At 40.3% G+C, this 19,958-nt stretch overlaps 1 protein-coding gene across 2 annotated transcripts in view; it reads right to left on the reverse strand.

The window, feature by feature from the left end:
• Positions 1 to 227: 227 nt before the first annotated feature.
• si:ch211-191a24.3 (tensin-3) overlaps positions 228 to 19,958 on the reverse strand; it is a 67,263-nt gene continuing 47,532 nt past the window's right edge. For both annotated transcript variants that reach the window (XM_050054037.1, XM_050054035.1), the window contains 11 exons: positions 9,638 to 9,794; positions 8,962 to 9,413; positions 7,072 to 7,155; positions 6,787 to 6,918; positions 6,243 to 6,338; positions 5,067 to 5,144; positions 3,702 to 3,779; positions 3,271 to 3,439; positions 3,113 to 3,181; positions 2,701 to 2,730; positions 228 to 1,685 (listed from right to left, as the gene is read on the reverse strand). In XM_050054037.1, the coding sequence (XP_049909994.1) occupies positions 1,544 to 1,685; positions 2,701 to 2,730; positions 3,113 to 3,181; positions 3,271 to 3,439; positions 3,702 to 3,779; positions 5,067 to 5,144; positions 6,243 to 6,338; positions 6,787 to 6,918; positions 7,072 to 7,155; positions 8,962 to 9,413; positions 9,638 to 9,794 (1,487 nt within the window). In that variant the 3' untranslated portion in view covers positions 228 to 1,543. The remainder of the gene's footprint in view (positions 1,686 to 2,700; positions 2,731 to 3,112; positions 3,182 to 3,270; positions 3,440 to 3,701; positions 3,780 to 5,066; positions 5,145 to 6,242; positions 6,339 to 6,786; positions 6,919 to 7,071; positions 7,156 to 8,961; positions 9,414 to 9,637; positions 9,795 to 19,958) is intronic.

Here is a 19,958-nt window from a genome sequence, read left to right on the forward strand (position 1 = left end):
AACAAAGATGAAAGCAGATTTCTGGCAGAATCTCCGACTGATATCTGAAAACCTTGACAAATATACTCCAATTTGGGTGCTACGTGGATGTAACGAATTGTATATGTTGCCCTGAGCTTTATTCTTTTTCTTATCTTAGTCCTAAATTATTTGCTTTTTGTGCGTGTCCATCTATGAAGTTCTGCATGATGAAAATGAATAGCAATACTGAGTCACCGTGACAGGACTACTTTATTTGGAGATCTTGTGGTGACTATGGGGAGGGTTCCGCCACCATGGTTTGTGGGAGTGGCACTTTTTTTTATCTGTTTGTTTTAAATCAAAATTAAAACCATATTAAAAAAGAAAACATGAGCAAATAAAACCAAAACTATCTGCATGGTTAGATACCACAAGTATGATAATGTGTTTTTCTTTATGGGACTTAGACGCACCAATACTTTAATAAGATGCCAGAATTAGAAATGCTGCGGTAACAGATCAATGTTCATTTACAAATCAGCAAAAGAAGATGACTTTGATGACAAGAGGAAGCTGTGCATGGAAAAAACACTGAGGTGGACTAAAAGTTTGACATTTCTCACAGTGACTGTATTTGATCTCTTATTAGTGAAAATCAGAGTGACTTTTTCATGGCATAATAACTGTACATATATCTGTATTGGAGTTATTGTTAAAGAAACATATTGACATCTATATTAGTAATACAACAAGTATACATGGGCAGCCTGTGTAGTATCTTGTATGTAAAATACTACAACAATATGTGACATAATTGTACAGATTCTGAGGTTCACTGCCTTTAATTCTAATGTACAGTATGTTAATATACAAAAATATATGACAAGTATATTTAGGAAAAAAGAAAGACTTTTACACATCTGTAAAAAGGGATAAATACTATAAACATAACACAAAAAAATCCATCTTAAGTACAAGGCGACCACATTACTGGCTTTGTCATGAGACAGTATTGTTGGTTTTGATTTAACAAATAAAATGGGTCTGTGGTTTGCTCAACAGTGATGTTGAAACCTGATTTACACATTTTTACTAGAAATAAAAGCTTTCAGAATTATATTCATACTTAAAAATATGTGTTTATGCGCAGAATATCAGATATTTTCTGGGTGTAATCAGAATAAGAGTGTTGTATTTGTCAGCTGTGAGTGCCAGCAACAAGCAAAGTCAGTGTAATATGGTACATTTACAGTAAGTTTGAAGATACAGGTCTGATAAAATGGTCAAAATCAGATTTTCTTACTGGATCCTCTTGGAAAAGTGTGCATGATTTCATACAAATTTTATACAAAAATTTCTGAGGATGCATCTTAAAGTAGTTTCAATGTCTTGCTGGTAAGTTTTACTTTATACATAACAGTCTTGGCTCCCTCTGGTGGCGGCATCCTGTAGTGCAGACGGTACAAAATACACGAGAGTGTGTGGGTTCATAGTTTTTGGCTCTTGGGAGCGAAAGTTGGTGTTGGGGTTGGCAGTTAATCCCCAGTCTATCCTCTCCAATCTGCAGTAAGTCTCTCCCTCCTTACTTCTTATGTGACCCAATCATGACTTTTGAGACAAAGTTGACGATGGCACTTGCTGGCTGCTCGGGGTCGTGTTCAGCAAACAGGTGGCACATGTTTTCAGTCTCACTCTGAGATTTCCTTGCTACAAATCCAAAGATCCTGGAGGAAAAGGAAAAAGACAAACATAACTATTAAACAAGAGCAGATTCTAGAGCTTAACTACAGTTTTATAAATTACGTGAGCAGATAGAAGTTCAGAGTCTTGCTTTAAGTTATACTCCTTCCTTTGAGTATCAGGTTTTGTAGGATTGAAATGTCACTGTAAAAGGTTTGTTGTTCTCTCTTTGACAGAAACGTTTTTGTGGCAGAAAAAAAAAACAATCTCTCAGACCACTCCTGCAGCAAAATTCAATTATCCATTGTATATTCTTCACTATGTTGCTTAAATGTGTTTTAGCTGAAATACAGCTACATGTTTGTGGTTTGGGGCACAGACCACAAACTGCAACATCCAGGAACCTTTGTTGCATTTCATCCCCCATCTGTCTCTATCCTCTTATCTCCAATCATCTCTGTGTGACTCTCTAGACTCCACTGACTCTTTAATAAAAGCATAAATGCCCCAGAATTATGACAGACATTTGGGAGCTTTGGAGAGCAACAATTTCAACTTTGCCATGAGAACTTGGCAGCACAGGAAAGTAATGTTATTCACATGGATTCAAGGTAACCACAACCCTGCTTCATGAGGAAAGAAATCACAATCTCTTTGTAACTGTGCAGGTTGGGAGCGTTTGATATTTAAAGACAGATTTAGGATGGAGAATAACTTCAAGGCCGCCTCAGTTTTCAGTGCTGAACCTCTGAACATTATCAGTCAGTCTTACTAACTTGGCTGAATCAAGATAAAGTCTTGTTTGTTTGTTTTTTAATTACATAATGGTCTTTTGTTTTGTTTTTTTTGGCATCTATTGGTTGCATGTTATTTCTTTCTTCCTGCAACCCCTTGGAAGACTCCAGAATTTTCAGATTTATCAGTGTGAATCAAGATGCAGTTCATGTCAGCAACTTTCTTACTAGTACTAGTACTAGTAAGAAAAACGTAAATACAGTGCATTATAACAGAGTCAAAAGAGCCATGACAGAAAAAAGACAGTAAAGAAAAAGGACTTACTTTGCAGTAGAGCCGCTGCCTCTTGTCCATCTGTTTGGGACAGAGAAACAACAGTTTTCATAACATTATCAGCCATCAAATCTACAAATATATGTATCACATGTATACATTAATATCGCATTAACTGTATGAGTGACAGTCTTTGTACCCTCCAAATATGGTCATAGCAGGATATCAAATTATATTATACAGCATGCCAATTTTAGTCAAATTCTGCAATCATCTCATATAGTGTATATTACACAATATTATACGTATAATATGAATTGTGACTTTTTGTGGTATTTTCAGCAGCTAATAAAGCTATTTAAATTACAGGCTCTAATCCTGTTTAATATTTGTTTATACTGTACTTGTGTACATGAATAACATTTAAAGAAAGATATGACATGTGCAAATATGTCATACTCACTTCCTGCCCTGTGGGTCCAGAGAACAGAAGATGACAGTGTTGACAGCATAGTGTCTCCTGAAGAACAACCTGCAGAAACAAACAGAGACCATCAGTGTGATCATGTTGATTCCCTCTGTATCTGTGAGTGTTTGTACTGCACATGTTTGAACACTCACTTCCTCTGGTTGTCAGTGAGCGTGATTCCCTGTGCCGACACTTTGAAGTGGACGACGGTGGACGCCGGAGGGGGGTCCATGGAGAGCGTCATTGTGGTCGCCTTCTGAACTGCCTGATGTCCCGTCAGAGACTCCAGCTCCACAGAGCCCAGGTACCACACATTGCATGCTACACAGTAACACAAGGAACAGTTCAGCACACAATAAAAAATTTAAGTTATATACTAATTTTGTTTACTGACACAAAACTATGGTGGTTTATGTATTTTGTAGTAGATAGAAACTTCATGGAGGTTATAACTGATGCAGGGTGTGTGAAGAAAATAAATGAATGAGCTGTACACACACACACACACACACACACACACACACACACACACAAGTCAAACAAACACACAGATCTGTGTACATATGTGGTGTCTGTCCCGTACCTGCTCCCTGTTTGAGGAGCTCAGCTGCTGAGTTTGTCGCTGTTTGTGTAGACGAGTCATTCAGATCCTCCACTGGGTCTGCAAGCAACAACACACAGACAGTTTAGTGACACACAAACTGTATCTGTGCAGTGGCCAGTTGAATGCAAATGATGCTTTTGTACTGGGTATGCACGCACTCACACACATACACTTACACTTGGTGGGAATGGCTGAAAACTGTCATTACCAAAAGAAGCAATTCAAATCTAATTGCAGTTTTAAAACAAACACATTAAATATTCATTTCTTTAATATTTCAACATATAAACAACATTACACTGGCTGCAGCAAGAAAACTATGGATGTGAAGTTGACAAATATAAATGCACAGAATGCTCTGTGGTTTGTGCAAAGTGATGTTGAAACCTGATTCACACATTTTTACCTCCAAGAAGTCTCATAATTATAATCATACTCAGAATGATACTATTTAGTAAAATAAATAAATAAAACTTTTGCTTGTCATTGTAATCCAACATTGTTAAGAATTCTGATGCAGCCTAAGATCATCTAGCTGTCTGGGTAGCGAAACCAAGATTCCACTTTTTAAAAAAAAATTCCACAGTATTATCAAAAAAAAAAAAAAAAAGAGAATTTCTTAAATGCATTAGTGTGATGTGCAGACACTCATCAGGTGATGTGCTGTTTGAATACAGTAAAGTTGAAGACAATGTCCTAAACAGTAGTAGAAGTGACAAATTACATCATTCTCTTTACTGTATCTTGGCTTAAAAGAATACGTCTACCTTAATTTATCACTGATTTAATGCACCATCTGCTGAGCACCCTAAGTGACCAAAATCAAACACACCCACTATGAACAATAAGTGCATGCTGGGTCCGGCTAACATGCTAATATGCTAAAATGCTGTTGGAGTCTCTAGCTGTGACTTCTGAGTTTACTGATGGTGAGGTGTGTAAGGCCTTTTTGCTGTTTGTGGACTGGTTGTACTGGGACAGAGAGGCTGAGTGGACTGCTTATATTTTGCATTGACAATGGACGAGCAGAGAAGTTATACCTGGACCAGACTGTGAAGGACTTTACATTGCACGAGACTCACAGAATGATGTACAGACAGTGTGTTCCACTACGTGGTGTGTAAAAACTGTGTAGGCTCTCTTTTTGCTTATGTGTTTGTCGTTGCAGTGGCTGCTCGCCTTGGTGATGGTTTATTAATTCTATAAGAAGTGACAGGTTATTCAATATTATGCAGCTAAAAATTAGTGTCGCACCCGCCGTGGTGTCCATAGGTGTTTTTGTTTTTGTTTGTTCTGGTTCATTCTTGTGAGGCTATACTGAGGAAGTTGTTGTTTGTAATTTACCTTTGTCAGGCAGGATGAGTTTACAGGGCAGAGCCAGAGGGGTGATGGAGTGCTGACACACCAGAGCTGTGAGACTTCCTGTAAGGAAAAAAAACCCATTCATAATCAACATTTCACAAAAAGCCCCACCATATAGACTGACGAATAATGGAGCCAGCTGTACCTCATTACACTGACCAGTAGAGGGTGGCACAGGAAACACATTACAATCCTGGGATACTGTACTGTATTAACCTCAGTGGGTCCTCCCTGGTGAACTATTAACAGATGGATTTGAGGAAGCAAACTGCTCACCGGACTGACTTACAGTCCTGAAGACAGCACTTTAAAATGTTGGCACAGATCAAAAGTGTTTTATTACACCTAGAGTGCAACAACCCTGGACTAGGCTCATTGGACAGAACTGGTACTTTAATGTAGCCATTAATATTTTAGTTTGATGCTATTTTCTGTTTTTCTACCACTAAAATTCAGAGGGAAATATTGCTCATTTTACTCCTAAACTTTTATCTGCAATGCTTTATTTTACAGGTCAGTAACCTCCTGATAACTACAGACCTGTAGAACATAGCGTCATTTTTTTTGACAACAGTACTATCTAATTACTTTGCAAATAAACATTTTATAACACATGAGATAAGTTCTTTAAAGTCTGATGCAAAGCAGTAGATAAACTTACTAGGAAAAGCAGTTTGTAACTCCTGGACCAGCCTCCACATTAGAATACTGCTTGCATACAGTATTAACGCAACAGCACTTTAACTTGTTATTTTTACTTGTTAATGTTGAAACAGTTTGGTTTACTTTTCTTCAAGTTGTTATTTATATTTTCCACTCAGCTGACGAACAAGCCACAGTAATAATCCTGTGTAAAGGCTGTTTGATAAAGTGTATGAGTGTTTTATTCTGTATATATTGCATCAGTGGGGTAAAGTATCTCAATTTGTATTGACTACTGTTCAATTCACTGGATAAGCCAAAAAGAGACAATATCTATTTTATCCATAAGTAGCTTCTCAAACGAATTCCTGGAAAATCTGCAATATCACAGTCCATGTTCATATCATAATACCACATTATATGCATTTTACAATATTTTTAGAAAGTATTAGAATTCCACATTAGTTAACCAGGGCAGAAAAAGTGAGACACTTTTAGAAACTTTAATACTCTCACCAAAGTACGGCTCGTTGGGGCAACCCTTGAGACGAACTCCTTTCTGCGTGCACTCTATCAAGAAGTGTCTCACCAGCTCATTGGACAGGTCCCCTACTGCAGAGACACAGAGAAAATATTTTGTTTAATTTACACAGATATGTTGTTACTGACTGGTAGATAGAACTTTTTTAAACGATTTAAACGAGACAAATATGTGTCTATCCCTTTGAACTGTCTAAAAAATCACATTGTTTAACACATAAAACATAACTGAAAAAATGAATGAACTTCTCACTTAACTAATTTATAATGCTGAAAAAAGCTCAATTAAATTGGAAGTGCTTTCTTTTGTGTTCTTCTTGTAGGTGTTAAACTTGTTGGTAGAAGTTTTTGGAACTTTGACAATTCACAGAAAGTTTTTGTATCTGTAAAAATCTCATGTACATGTATGTAAATCACAACTGAAGGCTGTGCATATTTCCTCCACATGGAAGACAGTTTCTGTAAAATAGCTTGGTTGCAGGGATCACATCCAGGAAAAAACTCGACATGTTCAGCCTACCTTTCTTACTCTGTTGTAACACAGACGGAGGAGGCGTAGCCACCTTCATGGCCAATCCATACGCCCCGCGAAATGAATGACTGTCTCTGACAATGAATGAGCCTGGCTCTTTGTCCTTCAACACTGCGATGGCTGTTCAGTAGGTCAACAGGGGGGAGGGAACACAGATAAGCTAAAGTTAGAATCATCATGTTCATACTGTACAAGCAGCAGGGCTTTGCACAAGGACCGTATTATGTGCTGGGACATGTCCGTTAGGCTCTCCTGTCCAACATCAATATTTACCTTGGTCTCTGGAGATGTCGGGCTTGTACCAGAACTTGGAAGTGTCCTGAACAAACTTCACAGTGTCCTGCTTACTGCCAAAGTCTGCGAGACACAGATTAAAGCTCTACGTCAGGTTTCAGACAGGCTTTGGCACAAATATGACAAGACAGGGCAGGAAAAAGGACAGAGAAAGAGAGACTTGTTAAAGGGTCAGTAACCCTAAAAGTTTAAAAATGTATTATCACTCAACTGTTTATATCTAACCAGTTGTGTTTGTGGTTTTGAAAGCACTGAAATTTTCTAAAAACTCAACCTGTAGTTCCTGTGACGATGTCCCTGTTACTAACGATAATCTACAGACTAGTATTAGGTTATTCTCCAAATAGTAAACATTGTTTTTCAAAAAAGTAAAACCCATTTCTTGTAATATCCTGCCTTTATTCTGAAAATAACTCCATTTCAGCATTTTAACTTCTTACATATGACTTTTTCTTGTAAAAATTGTGATTTCGAAACTCATAATGTTACTTTTTCTCCTCTCTAAATTACAACTATTTCCCAAAATTCAAGACTTGTTTTATCGCCAAAAGTCCCTTCAATACTAAACTGGAGCTCCTTCCTACTGAATAAATATTGCCCATTTCTCTCCATTGTGTTGGGCTGGCAACAGGCGCTGCAGGGGAGGTGTTGTAATTTTTGTAACCTAAAATGCAGTCTCCTCTCACTCCTGGGGCGTCAACATACATCGCTTGAGCAGTGCCACCCTTTCGCATCTGTATGAGACGCACCAGTCTTTCCACAAACTCCTAGGTAAACCCATTCATGTCATTAGTAGACACTCAGAGCAATGGATGTAGTGTAAACAGTGTGAAAGTCTGCTTAGGGCGGGCAGGAGGGGAGGAGGATGGGTCCAGCAAGCACCCAGGGGACCAGTGTTTAAGACCAAAACACAACAACACTGGCGGCAGCTTTTGTGCCACTGAAAACCGGGTGTTTTTTAGCAACATCAGCAATCTTTTCCTAACCATATCCAAGTAGTTTTGTTGCCTAAAACTAACTGCCAACCCCTTCTGCGTCAAGATGCAACACAAAAGGCTGCCAATGATGTCATAGTAATGCTGGGCTCCTGCAAGTAGTAAATCATCATGAGTACGGATGAGATCATGTTGCACCAAAATGGATTTGCAGCAACATACTGGTGATCACATTTGCACCAGTTCTGTTTTAGTGCAGCAAGTAGCAGTAGCCTCTAGTCTGTGTAGATAGCTAGCCAGGAATGCACGTATGTAAGGTTTTTGTTCTCGCCCTGAATCAAGTCTATGGATCACCAACACAATCCACACACGCAGTGGTTAGTTTAGGATAATAGCTTAGAGATGGTTCAGTTTATGTAACTTTAAAAATGGTCAACTGAAGATGTTTGGTTGGAGCAGTATAAAGGGGATAAGTAAGTTCTGAGAAAATATAGTACTTCTGAGTGCAGTCAGAAGTTTTTGGTTGAAAACTGGATTATTTTCACAGGCAAGATGGGACATTGGGAAAATCAACTCAACTTTATTTCTGTGGAAACATTGTGGTGATTAGAAAAAAAAAATGCAAGCTCTCGCAAATATTGGAGAAGTTAGCTGAATTCTATTGAATTGATTTTTATCGCAGCCCATTTTAGCCAGGACCAGAGATTTTGAAGAGAATTTTCCTTATTAAATAAACATTAAATTTAAAAAAAAAAAAAAAAAAAAAAAGAGGATTTCGACTAAACATGAATTTCTTGAGGGACTGAAGAATGAGCTTGGGAATCGGTCAATGCTTGATGTTCTTTCTAATATGGAGTAGCTGACTCTTTATAAGAAGGAGACAGAACCACAACCACAGACAGTGACAGGAAGAAAAAAATCTTGGACAGTGTACCTGCTGCGGGCGATGGGGCCCCACTGAGTCCTCTGAGGGGGTCAGGGGTCATGGAGGAAGAGAAAGGGATGCTGAGACTGCTGCCACTGTGAGGGCTGGAAAACCCGCTCAGAGAGGGGGAGCGGGAGCCAAGCTCTCCTGCCTCACCCCCTCTCCTCTTCTCAGGCAGCAGTGGAGGGAGGCCACTGTCTCTTCCGAGGTTCAGACTCCCGAGGCCCTCCATGGCCTCCAGCAGGCTGTGCTCCAGGCCTCCGTTCCCCAACAACGAGGACAAGTCTGTGCTGTCTGTCTCTCTGCGCGCCCCTGGACCTCCACCCAGGCCTCTCAGAGCCCCCCGGGGAGAGCTGTGAGCATTGGGAGTGTTGAGGGAGAGAGGAGGTGAAGGCTGAGGGGGATACGGGGAGTTGAGGGAGTTTGGAGTCCGGTCGTGCCAAACAGGAGGAGGAGTGGAGCTGTAGAACAGAAAGAGACAGAACGTTGTGCTTTGTTTGTCCAAGTCTTGTGTGATGAGAGAGAGAGAGAGTGTGCATGCAGCACAAAATTTATATTTTTACATTACAGTGGCCATGAATTATTGCTGGAACAATGTAACATGCTGCAACATTAGCGGACCCAAATCATGTACACTATGCATATAGACCAGACCAGATGTGTGTGCGTGTGTCTGTGTGTGTACCTGTCTGTGTGTGGGAGGGGGCTGTCTGATGACATGGAGCACATGGAGCCAAAGATCCTTTGACAGGACGCAGGAGTGACCGACACTTCTGATCTGAACAGCTCTCCCTCTGTGGAGCCGCCGGTGTGGTTCATACTGTCGAGGAAACTCCGGGAATCTGATAAAAAGAGACAAGTTCTCTGTTACTACACAGTTCTCAGATACTCAACCAGACACACTGTAAAAATTGCAGAATGTGACTTTGTTCCATAAACTGCCTACTAACTGGTAATACATGTTTTCTTTTGTTTGGACCAGACGTTTGTTTGGATTATAAAACCACCAACAGACAGTGGCAGACTTAGGCTGTCTGAGAGGCAGGGGCAAAAACAATAAAGAAGGCACCAGCTTTATGCAGCCAGGCACCAGTGCAGAGAAAGTTTTCGAGCATGAAACAGTATCAAGTTTTCTCCATTTTAAGGCCACCTTAAAGGGTATTGCATCACTTGCCCTTCCATGTTTTATCTATCAAGGGAGCATCCAAGAGGGCACATTTGCTGCAATTTGTTTGATCATGAATCCACCAGAGTCTGGAAACACTAGAATAACTTACCAATCATTTTGGATGGGAAGTTGGCAGTTTCTTTAACCTTTGATTTATTCAGGAAATTATGATTCCTGGCAGCAAGTGGAAACAAAAAGCATCCCCAGGCATCTCATGTCTACCTCTTGTCTGCAACTTCAAAGCTTCAGTGTACTACAACTTTTTTCCAATAGCAGTACTTTTATGTTAAACAAATATGGCAAGTGTCTTCTCATAACATCACCACTTCTTCCTTAAAATTTTCCAACTTCTTTCTCAAAATCTCAGCTTTTCTTTGCCCAGAAGAGGCCCTGAACCTCTGCTGTGTGTGTAAAGTGTGTTTGTGGTAGCAGGATATTGAAGTAGAAGAAAGAATCTAATTTGAACATCCACAGTTCCCCATATTGAACAGTCTGAATCATTTACATGAAATGTCCCCTGCCCCTCAGATGACCTGAGTCCCACAGAAAGTACTGGTAGGCATATATATATTAGATCTTTGGATGGAGCTAGGCAAGCTGTTTCCAACTACTACTACTACTACTACTATGCTAAGCTAGATTGCTGCTATTCGACATATTTAAAGTGCAGACATGACAGTAGCATCAAACTTCTCACCTCACTCATTATTATTTCTTTAAGTTTACACTGTAGATTTTGCACAACCTGCATTGGCAGTATCCGTGTTGTTATAATAATGCCAGGAAAGCAGAGACTAACAGCATACAATAGCAGCAGATGTGTGTGTGTGTGTGTGTGTGTGTGTGTGTGTGTGTGTGTGTGTGTGATGTAGGAGGGACGGCACGCCAAACATCCCAACACGACATCCTGACATTCTGACAACACAGTGTGTCATTCAGCAAACACGAGGACAGGCCTCCTCAGGCCACAGACGGGCCTGTGAAGTACGATGAGTCACCGTGTAAAGAGTCAATCATTATAAAGAGCTCCTTGTTCGGCCAGTGCTCTAACCCCCCAAAGTTACATTTCCTGTGACACACTGAAAGCATGCGTTCTACTTGAGTATTTTTACCTTTGATCTTTACATACATTTTATCGATGAGCATGAATGTTACTTTTTGACTTTTGTTAAGGAATTTAATAAACAATTAAGTACAATATCTATTTACTGCCAGTAGGCCCTGTCAGTATAATCTCATTCATTTTAATACATTTGTTTTGACATGTAATGGTATATCATGACTTTGCTACTTTTATTTAAGTTAAGGATCTTTATACTTCCTCCACCGCTGGTCAAGGGTTTAGTGTTTAACGTGACTTTCCCACGGCTGAATGTTTCCCACACACATTTCTATAGTGCCAACATTATGTACAGTGTATCAGATGTCCATAAGTGCGAACTGCCTGGCAGCTGCTGTGAGCAGGACTCATTCAACTAATGAAATATATGTTTTGTTTGTTCAGTGTCTGTCAGCCTTTCAGCTCATTAATTTATAGGAGTGCCCAACATATAGGTCGGTTTAACAGCAAATGTAGACCATAAGTACATTTACTCAAGATTTTGGGGTACTGTAGTATTGTGGGCTTTTTACATCGTCCATCATCCAGAATGTTGGCTTTTCCTTTTGATCTGATCTTTCTGATACTTTCTGCAATAATATCTTGCTGGGAATGCTCCCATGATTTTTAATCTAAATTATGAATAAAGTTTTTCTTTTTTACATTATTGTATCACTAGTTTCATTTAAGTACGTAAAGGACCTCAACACTTTTCCCATCACTGTTTATCTGTGTCTGGCAATACTTGGTCAAAAATGTGTTACCAATATCAGTGTTATGCTTAATACATTGCATCAGTTTGGATTTTGTCAATAAATATATGCATTTTTATAGCATTTTGATTTTAGTTCATACTTAACTTTCTCTCATACATAAAAACTTCAGAAATGATTGATTTGTCAGTTTGGTGCCATCTGATACCCCACATGGTGCATCTGATAGACTACACACAGGCAGTCGACACTTAACTTGAACTCTTGGGGGTTAAAGGTCACGAGCACAGAGCAAGTTATGTTGTGGTCTGCCTTTCATAGGCCTAATTCTCTCATCACTGGCACACAGACATGTACTCATACACAGCTACAAATATAATCCATAGTTATAGTTGTTGTTGCTTGAAGTAAACAAATACAAACTGAGGGGAATGCACGAGGATTCCTCAAACATTCCCACAGTCCCTGTCAGTTTTCTCCCTCGGGATGATTCAGAGAAAGCAGCCAAGCTTCTTCTCCCTCTGTTCCCACGGCTGAATCTCCTCACTGTGGTTTGTCACATCTGCTGCTTCACAGCTCATCCCAGCTCATCCAGTTTAATTACAGAGCAGCCCAAACTGTGTGTAACACCGGCTGACCCCAACCTGACCTCTGACCTCAGACCAGACTCTGCTCTGTGAGGCTGCACTTGTGGTTATTACACCCAAACACACCTTTAACCTCGTGTATCCACGCTGCACAGTATCCATAGCTACTCACTCTCAGCTAGACTTTTATTAATGAAGAAACCTGGAGTGAAAGAACAGTCTGTGCCCCGTGTGAAGCACATTCGTCCATAAAAGAAAATTCTCTTAATGCCCAAAATATAAAGATTTCACTCATGAAATCCCCCCACACCCCCAAATTTTGGTCTCTTTCCCTTCCAACATTAAAGCTTTCTCTCTTTCAAACAATCCTTGGTGAAACTGTTAATGTAATAAATGTAATTGGTCATTTGATACATATGACATGTCCAGGGAAACAAGTCCACATATAAACGCCCAAACACCAGGACCACATTATTTGTTGGTGCCTCCAAAAGGTACACACAGTCATATCTACAATTGTTCTCTGATGTTAATATGCTAAGGATAAGGTCTGGTTAGGGTTGGGGAGAGGATAATTGTTTGGGTTAGAATAATGAACTTCATTAATACCATGGGGAGCTTTGTTGCCATGATGACAACAGTAAAGACTTGGTTAAGGTTAGGGAATGATTGTGGTCAGGGTTTAAAGAAACAGACATTGCCTGTCAATTAGAAACAGGAGACAAACAATGTCTCTCATGTTTCAGTCAAACATTTTGTAGACTCATCCAACCACTTCAGTCTTCTCCATCTAAAATATTGTTACACTACTGTTTTCTTTTTTTTTTTCATGACAAACAAAAGACATCATTTCTACAGCTGCTAGAGGGTTTTATCATTATATCTGCTGAAACGACTGATGGTGACAGTGACGGGAAGACAGCATAGTTCTGGCTCTGTAGGGGAAATGGACTTTTGGATTAATCAATTACCCAAAAGTTCATTCATGTATACTGTCCACAGTTTCTAATTTATGTCATAAATTTGCCAATTTTAGGCTATTTTATTTAGGCAAAGCACTTGCACAGCTGCTTGTGTTTAGACCATTTTAACTCCTTTTCCACCAACGTGGACCATGTTCTGGTTCCCGCGCCTAATTTTGAACGGTTCGGAGCATTTCAACCAAACATGAACTATTTGTTTAGGATAGTCCTTATACCTCCTCTGTAACCTACCCATCTATCTAGTCGATCAACTACCACTACACCACTGGGTTAACCTTGACCTGAACTGCGACCCATGATGACATCAGTGGGTGTGTCATATTCTACAGGTTGGAAAGAGATGATTGAGAAGGCAACAATAGAGACGTTAAGAGAGAAAGGATGTGTAGTGGACTCATTAATAGTTGTTCCATGCTTGTTTTTGGATAACTATCAATATCTGTTACAACAGAACAACAGTTCATAAGTAATTAATGTGATCCCTCATGTTGCTACTACTATTTACTTCTGTGATGCATTGTGCTACGCCCTCTATTGATGACGCATCCTCCATTACATTGGTTTCGTTCAAAACCAATATGCAAATGCAGGCTGGTTGCTAGACAGCAGCAAGGTTCCGGGATTCCTGAACGGAACCTGCCCATGAACCAGAGCTAATTTAGTGGAAAAGAAGTAATTGAGATGTCTGGCTTCTTTTGTTCAATGCAAAAAAGGGGTTGAGTACTTTGACTTAGTCAGCTTATCAGCTACTAGTACAGTTTTTCATTCCTTATACTGGACTGTTTACAAGCCCATTTTTTGTGGGTATTAATTGGTTTTTCTTTAGTAGAGGAAGACGTACTTGAACATGTATGTAGAGTCATACAAATATATACCTGACCAACTTTTGGTATCTATCTATTATCTATTTTTTAAATATTTGTAGAGTTTCCCCCCCCTAATTTTTATTCAACAGTGTTTTTCTGTCCATTGTTCTCTCCTCACTTGTGCAGCTCTGAGTGAGCACAAAGCCTCTTCAGTCTGGGTCGAACCGTGCAAAACCAATTCCAGATGGCACAGGCCCATGTGGGCATGACTGCCAACCTCCACCAGCCAATAGGCCCTCAAAAAGGACCAATAACACACACAGATACACACACACTTTCCTGATCGCAGTGAGTGATGGTTATATGGCGCAGACTGAAACTGTGTGCATACCTTCATGCTTGGTACGGAGATAATCCCATTAATCAATAAAACCACATTGAGGGTAAATGGAGCTAATATTTCTCTTCATGTTTCCCACTTTAGAGCACACTGGTTGTTTTATAAGCAGAATGATATAAAAGGCAAGGCAGAGAAAAAAATGAATTGCAGAAAGATGAAAAACATACAGCTGTCACATGTTGGGTGCAGTTAAAGAGCTCCTGTGTTGTATTGTGACAAAGCAACGCCTCTCCTTGTCTCTCTTTATGTCTTCCACTCACGCATCTAAACATTTACTCTCTGAGCAGCATCGCACTAGACAGAAGGGTAAGCCTACACACATGCATAAACACTGTGATGCATGTGGAGTTATGCAGGACAACAGTGGGTTTGCAAACTCCCTGCTGACCACAGGAATGTGAGTGCAAGCACTTTGTATGCATACACACACACACACACACACACACACACACACACACACACACACACACACACACACACACACACACACAGAGTGGCTGACAGGTCTGAAGGTCTACAGTGTGTTACAGCTGTTCACAGCGATCACAAGCTGCAGCTTCTCAGGGGGATGAAGGGAAAAGGGAGTGAAAGAACAACTCAGAGAGGAAACTGGAACACAGTGAGGAGGAAGACACCTGCTGTGCTCCCGAGGCCCACTAAGAGTCCATATTACTGAGTAGTAATGATTGGATTTCCAAAAATTATTCAGGCTTAAATTAAGTGCTTTGAAAAGCCATGACATTAAATGCAAATGCCAGATATCAATTAACTCTGAGAGATCATTCATGATATTAGACTCTGATGGTCTGATGATACCCGGTAACTTACTCAGTTAATCAGTATGACCTCTAGACATGATAAAGTGATTGGTGTCAATCTAAAACAGTATAAATAATATATTAGTTTCAGACATGTGAAAGAAATCCAGGTGCAGGCATACAAGTTTGGGTAACAAAACTTCCAGAACAACTGCAGGAAGTTGAGTGGTACGTTTCCGGTAATAGCAGTGAGGACTCAAGTTTCAGGTGCATGAAGCTGGTGCAGAGTGGAGGTTTCTGGCACAGTTTCCTGCATGCATGGTAAAGGGAAATGGTCTGAAAGGTCCAAACTCACAATAAAGTTGCTCTTTATACTATAAATGCTACAATGCTGCAACAAAATCCTCTGACAGTGCCTTAAAACTGCATTTATTTTATTAATTTCTGGCCAGGAGAGCACCACAAACACCTTAACACCACAAATACCTTAGCTCTGGATTGGTCTCCAACAACTCCTGAGAAAAATACATCTGTCTCTTTAGCTACTAGATGTTCCAGTTTCTTCGCCAGATAGTCTCTAATTGTGTCCTTCTGCTGTTTGATGCTGAGCAGGTAGTGTACAGCGGGTCTACGAGAGACTAACCTATAGCGTATGTGTGTATTAAGACCAAAACTTTTAAGTAGAAGAAGCTAAGGAGTCTTATTACATCAGGAACTTAAGGCCAAATCTGTGTACACTTGACCTTAAAGTCTAGTTTGTTTGATTAGTGTGAACACTGTGTACTGCATTTGAAAAGATAGTCTTGAGTACAGTTCATGTGTTCTCGGGTACCGATCCATTCTCATTCCCAGGTTGTCAAATACCAACGCTTTGTCACGCCCCTTGGCATCTGATAGCGATGCACAGGGCACCCATTAGCGAATCTATGTGATGCACAGCTGAAACACATTGTCACACATGGTTAATGTGAAATGGTCACAGTTAGTCTTAAGCAGCAAAACTCCTTGGTTAGGTTTATAAGAAAATTCAAGTGGGGTTAGTTGAAAGCCCTGTGCATCTCATAAAGACGCTAAAGGGTGCCTTTGTTGTTGATATCACCCGCTGAGGGGCATGACAAAGCGTGGGTATTTGGCGACCTGGGAATGAGAACAGGCTGAAGGTACTGTCTGAATTAGGTGTGGAAAACCAACTGTACAAAAACACAGAGGTGGACTGCTATGTAAAGTGAGTAGCACCCACTGAACTCATCCTTTGAATTGCACGGCCATGGGTGATAAAGTAGACAGACAGGCAAGAGGATTGTTTTTGAAATTGTCTCCAAAATATAAACCACAGTAAGCATAACACAAAGGTCCACTCAGGCATGGAATTTTGCGGTTGGCATGTGCCACTGAGACAATATAATTTAATATCAAGTAGATGATGATGTGTACTTGGGAGGGGATGGGGGGTGGGACAACTGTACTTGAGCACAGTACGAATCAATTGTACTTAATATGAAAACACCCTAAAAGCTCAGTAGAGCTGCAGAGTCTATAATAGCTCTCTGCGGGTTTGTCCTTGTGGGTGACTGCTTTCACGTGACTGGTAGTTATCTGATCCTTTGATAATAAAATATGAATTAGTAGAGCTTTAAGAATTCTTGAGTGATTTCTGCCAGAGAACGTGCAGCTCTCTCCCTGGTATGACTTGGCGCTGCATCAGAATGCGATCACTTGTCTCCCACTGCCCTCCCTCCCTCCTTGAGTAAAAATCAATCAGCCTCAGACCCTGCTGTGTCTTCCCTCCTCCTCCTATTCAGACAGAGAACACTTTTTCTGTAGAAGAAGACGAACTAGTAGGCGGTCGTCTGTAAATCAGATTCCTCTGTTCTCTCTGGGTGTGTGGACAGACAGCTTTATCGACTCAGTGAAGTGGCAGATGAGAAAGTTATGAGCCTGCTAAGGAGGGAGTGAAGAATAACAACGCTACAAAAAATGAAGGGAGAGAAACAGGGTAACAGTAGACAAGGCGGAGATCACAGAGGTGTTTATTGGTGTCTGAAGTATACTGACAATGAGTTGATGCCTTTATAAACCGCAGTCAGAGACAGTTTGACGTAAAAAGAATTTCTGACTCTCTTCCTCAACACACATCATGCCAGAGTTTAGGATCAGATGTGACGATATGGAGAAATATCAGAGTGTTTTTCATGTCTGAAGGAGTCTGAACTGCAAAGAAATGTCCCAGATATTTGATCATGTTTTGAAGCTGAAGTAAAATTCCTCAGTCTTCACCCATCTGGGGAAGTGATCATGGATCATAAGTAGTTCTCCTGTTGGGTCCATACATGTGGGTAGTTATAACATGGCACTGTGCTGCAGGAATAACTCATTGTTCTGGAAAGATCTTTACACATGAGGCTCAGCTTCATGCTCTATCTATCATATTTTTGACCACAAAGTTTGGTTTTGTTTTCACGACTGCTTTATAACCATCAAAGACTACCCACCTAAGTTAGAACTGGTAAAATGTGGGTAAAAAGTGAAGTATTTAAGACATCCAGGACATTTATCTATTGATACACCAGCATTTTAATAACTTTATTATAATGTGTAGTTTGAACCTGCTTTATGCTGTTCAAATAGCATGTATATGTAATCTTGATATCTTTAAAGCTTTAGTTTTAATCAAGACACCCAGACCAAATTAATAAGTTTAAGTTTAAGTTTATTCACTTTATTAATCCCCTTAGGGGAAATTCAATGTTTTCACTCTTGCTTGTCAATTACACACAGGTCTGAAAGACACACACATGCACAAACAGGACCTAATGTTTACTAGGAGAGGTGTCTATCTGCCAACAGTTCTGACGCCATCAGATCACACTGACTGTAGGCTCCTGAACATGACCAGCACGGTGTTTGATGGAGCTATATTCATTTATCCAGTCACATGCTCAGTACTTCCTAAACAGACAGCCCTCTCCAATGGGAAACTGAACTAAGAGTGAAACTCATCACTGCTCTCTTCAGAGCCAGACTTCGCTGACTGCCTATCACTGCCTTGATGCGTTTGTGTTATTTTGTGACTTGGCTGTTTTTAAGGATACGTTCAGATTCAGCAAAGTGACACAATAACACAAACTAACTAACTAACTGATCAAGGCAGCTCCCATGTTTACTGAGGTGAAATTACTGTTTTTGTCAGTGGACTCTGGCTTCGAAGATAAGTTTCTGTTCAGTTCCCCATCAGAAAGGGCTTTCTATTTGTGAGGTATTAAGCATACGACTGTATTAACGAGACTTGGATTATACTGCACGAGTTGTGTGAGAGTTAATTAGGTCAGTTAGTCAGTAGGTCCAGTTTGCCTATCAGGATCACACTGGAGTGGAAGATGCAGTTCTTTACATGCTGCACCTGGCCTACACCTACTTGGAGGAGCTAGGATGTCGTGTGAGGATCCTTTTCCTTGACTTTTGAAGTGCTTTTAATACTATCCAGCCCCCCATACTGAGAGACTGGTTGGAGAGGATGGGAGTAGGTCGCTTCTTGACCTCCTGGATAACAGACTACTTGACAGAGCGGCCTCAGTATGTCAGGCTTGGAAGTTGTGTCTCTGGGATGGTCAGGAGCAGCACTGGTGCTCCACAGGGAACTGTTTTAGCACCGTTCCTGTTCACACTCTTCACAACGGACTTTAAGTACAACACAGAGTCTTGCCAAATACAAAATACTCTGACAATACAGCTATTGTGGCCTGTATCAGCAGTGATCAGGAACGGGAGTGCAGGGATGTCGTGGATGCCTTCAGAGACTGGAGCAGTAAGTGCTGCCTACACCTGAAGAGCCTAAACCAGGGAGATGGTAGTGGATTTCAGAAGAAAGAGGTCAACCCATCAACCAGTCTCCATACAGGAGGAGGACATTGAGGGGGTGCACACCTACAAATATCTGGGGGTCCTCTTGGATGATAAGCTGGACTGGTTCTCTAATACTGACACCCTCTACAGGAAGGGGCAGAGCTGCCTGTTCTTCCTGCGGACACTGAGGTCCTTTGATGAATAAAGTTCTTTCTATTCTATTCTAAACAGACATTTTGATATAGTTTTGCTGTTACTAAACACAGACTTCTATGACTTTCTTTGTTTTTTGGATTCTTTGTACACTGTGGAGTCATGCAAGAAAAACAAAGTTTTCCTTACAAATTCGACATAACATGGGGTGAGTAATTAATATACAAATGGTCATTTGGGGGGAAGAAGTATTCCTTTAATACTCATGAATATTCCTTGAAAAATGTAATGTAACTGCTCCAAACAACTCGTACCACAGCTCTCGTGGCAACTGATATTGGCGTCAGCAGGAAAAATAAATATGCGACTTGGTACTGCTACTGAAATAGCCTCCCCAAGAAATCAACTAACATCAACACAGTGGAACTGAATGAAATGAATTAAATACATAACTAAATATTTCTGCTTTAATACAGCTCTTAGATAGAACATGCCC

The sequence above is a fragment of the Epinephelus moara genome, chromosome 10 (assembly GCF_006386435.1).
Source record: "Epinephelus moara isolate mb chromosome 10, YSFRI_EMoa_1.0, whole genome shotgun sequence".
Lineage (NCBI taxonomy): Eukaryota > Metazoa > Chordata > Actinopteri > Perciformes > Serranidae > Epinephelus > Epinephelus moara.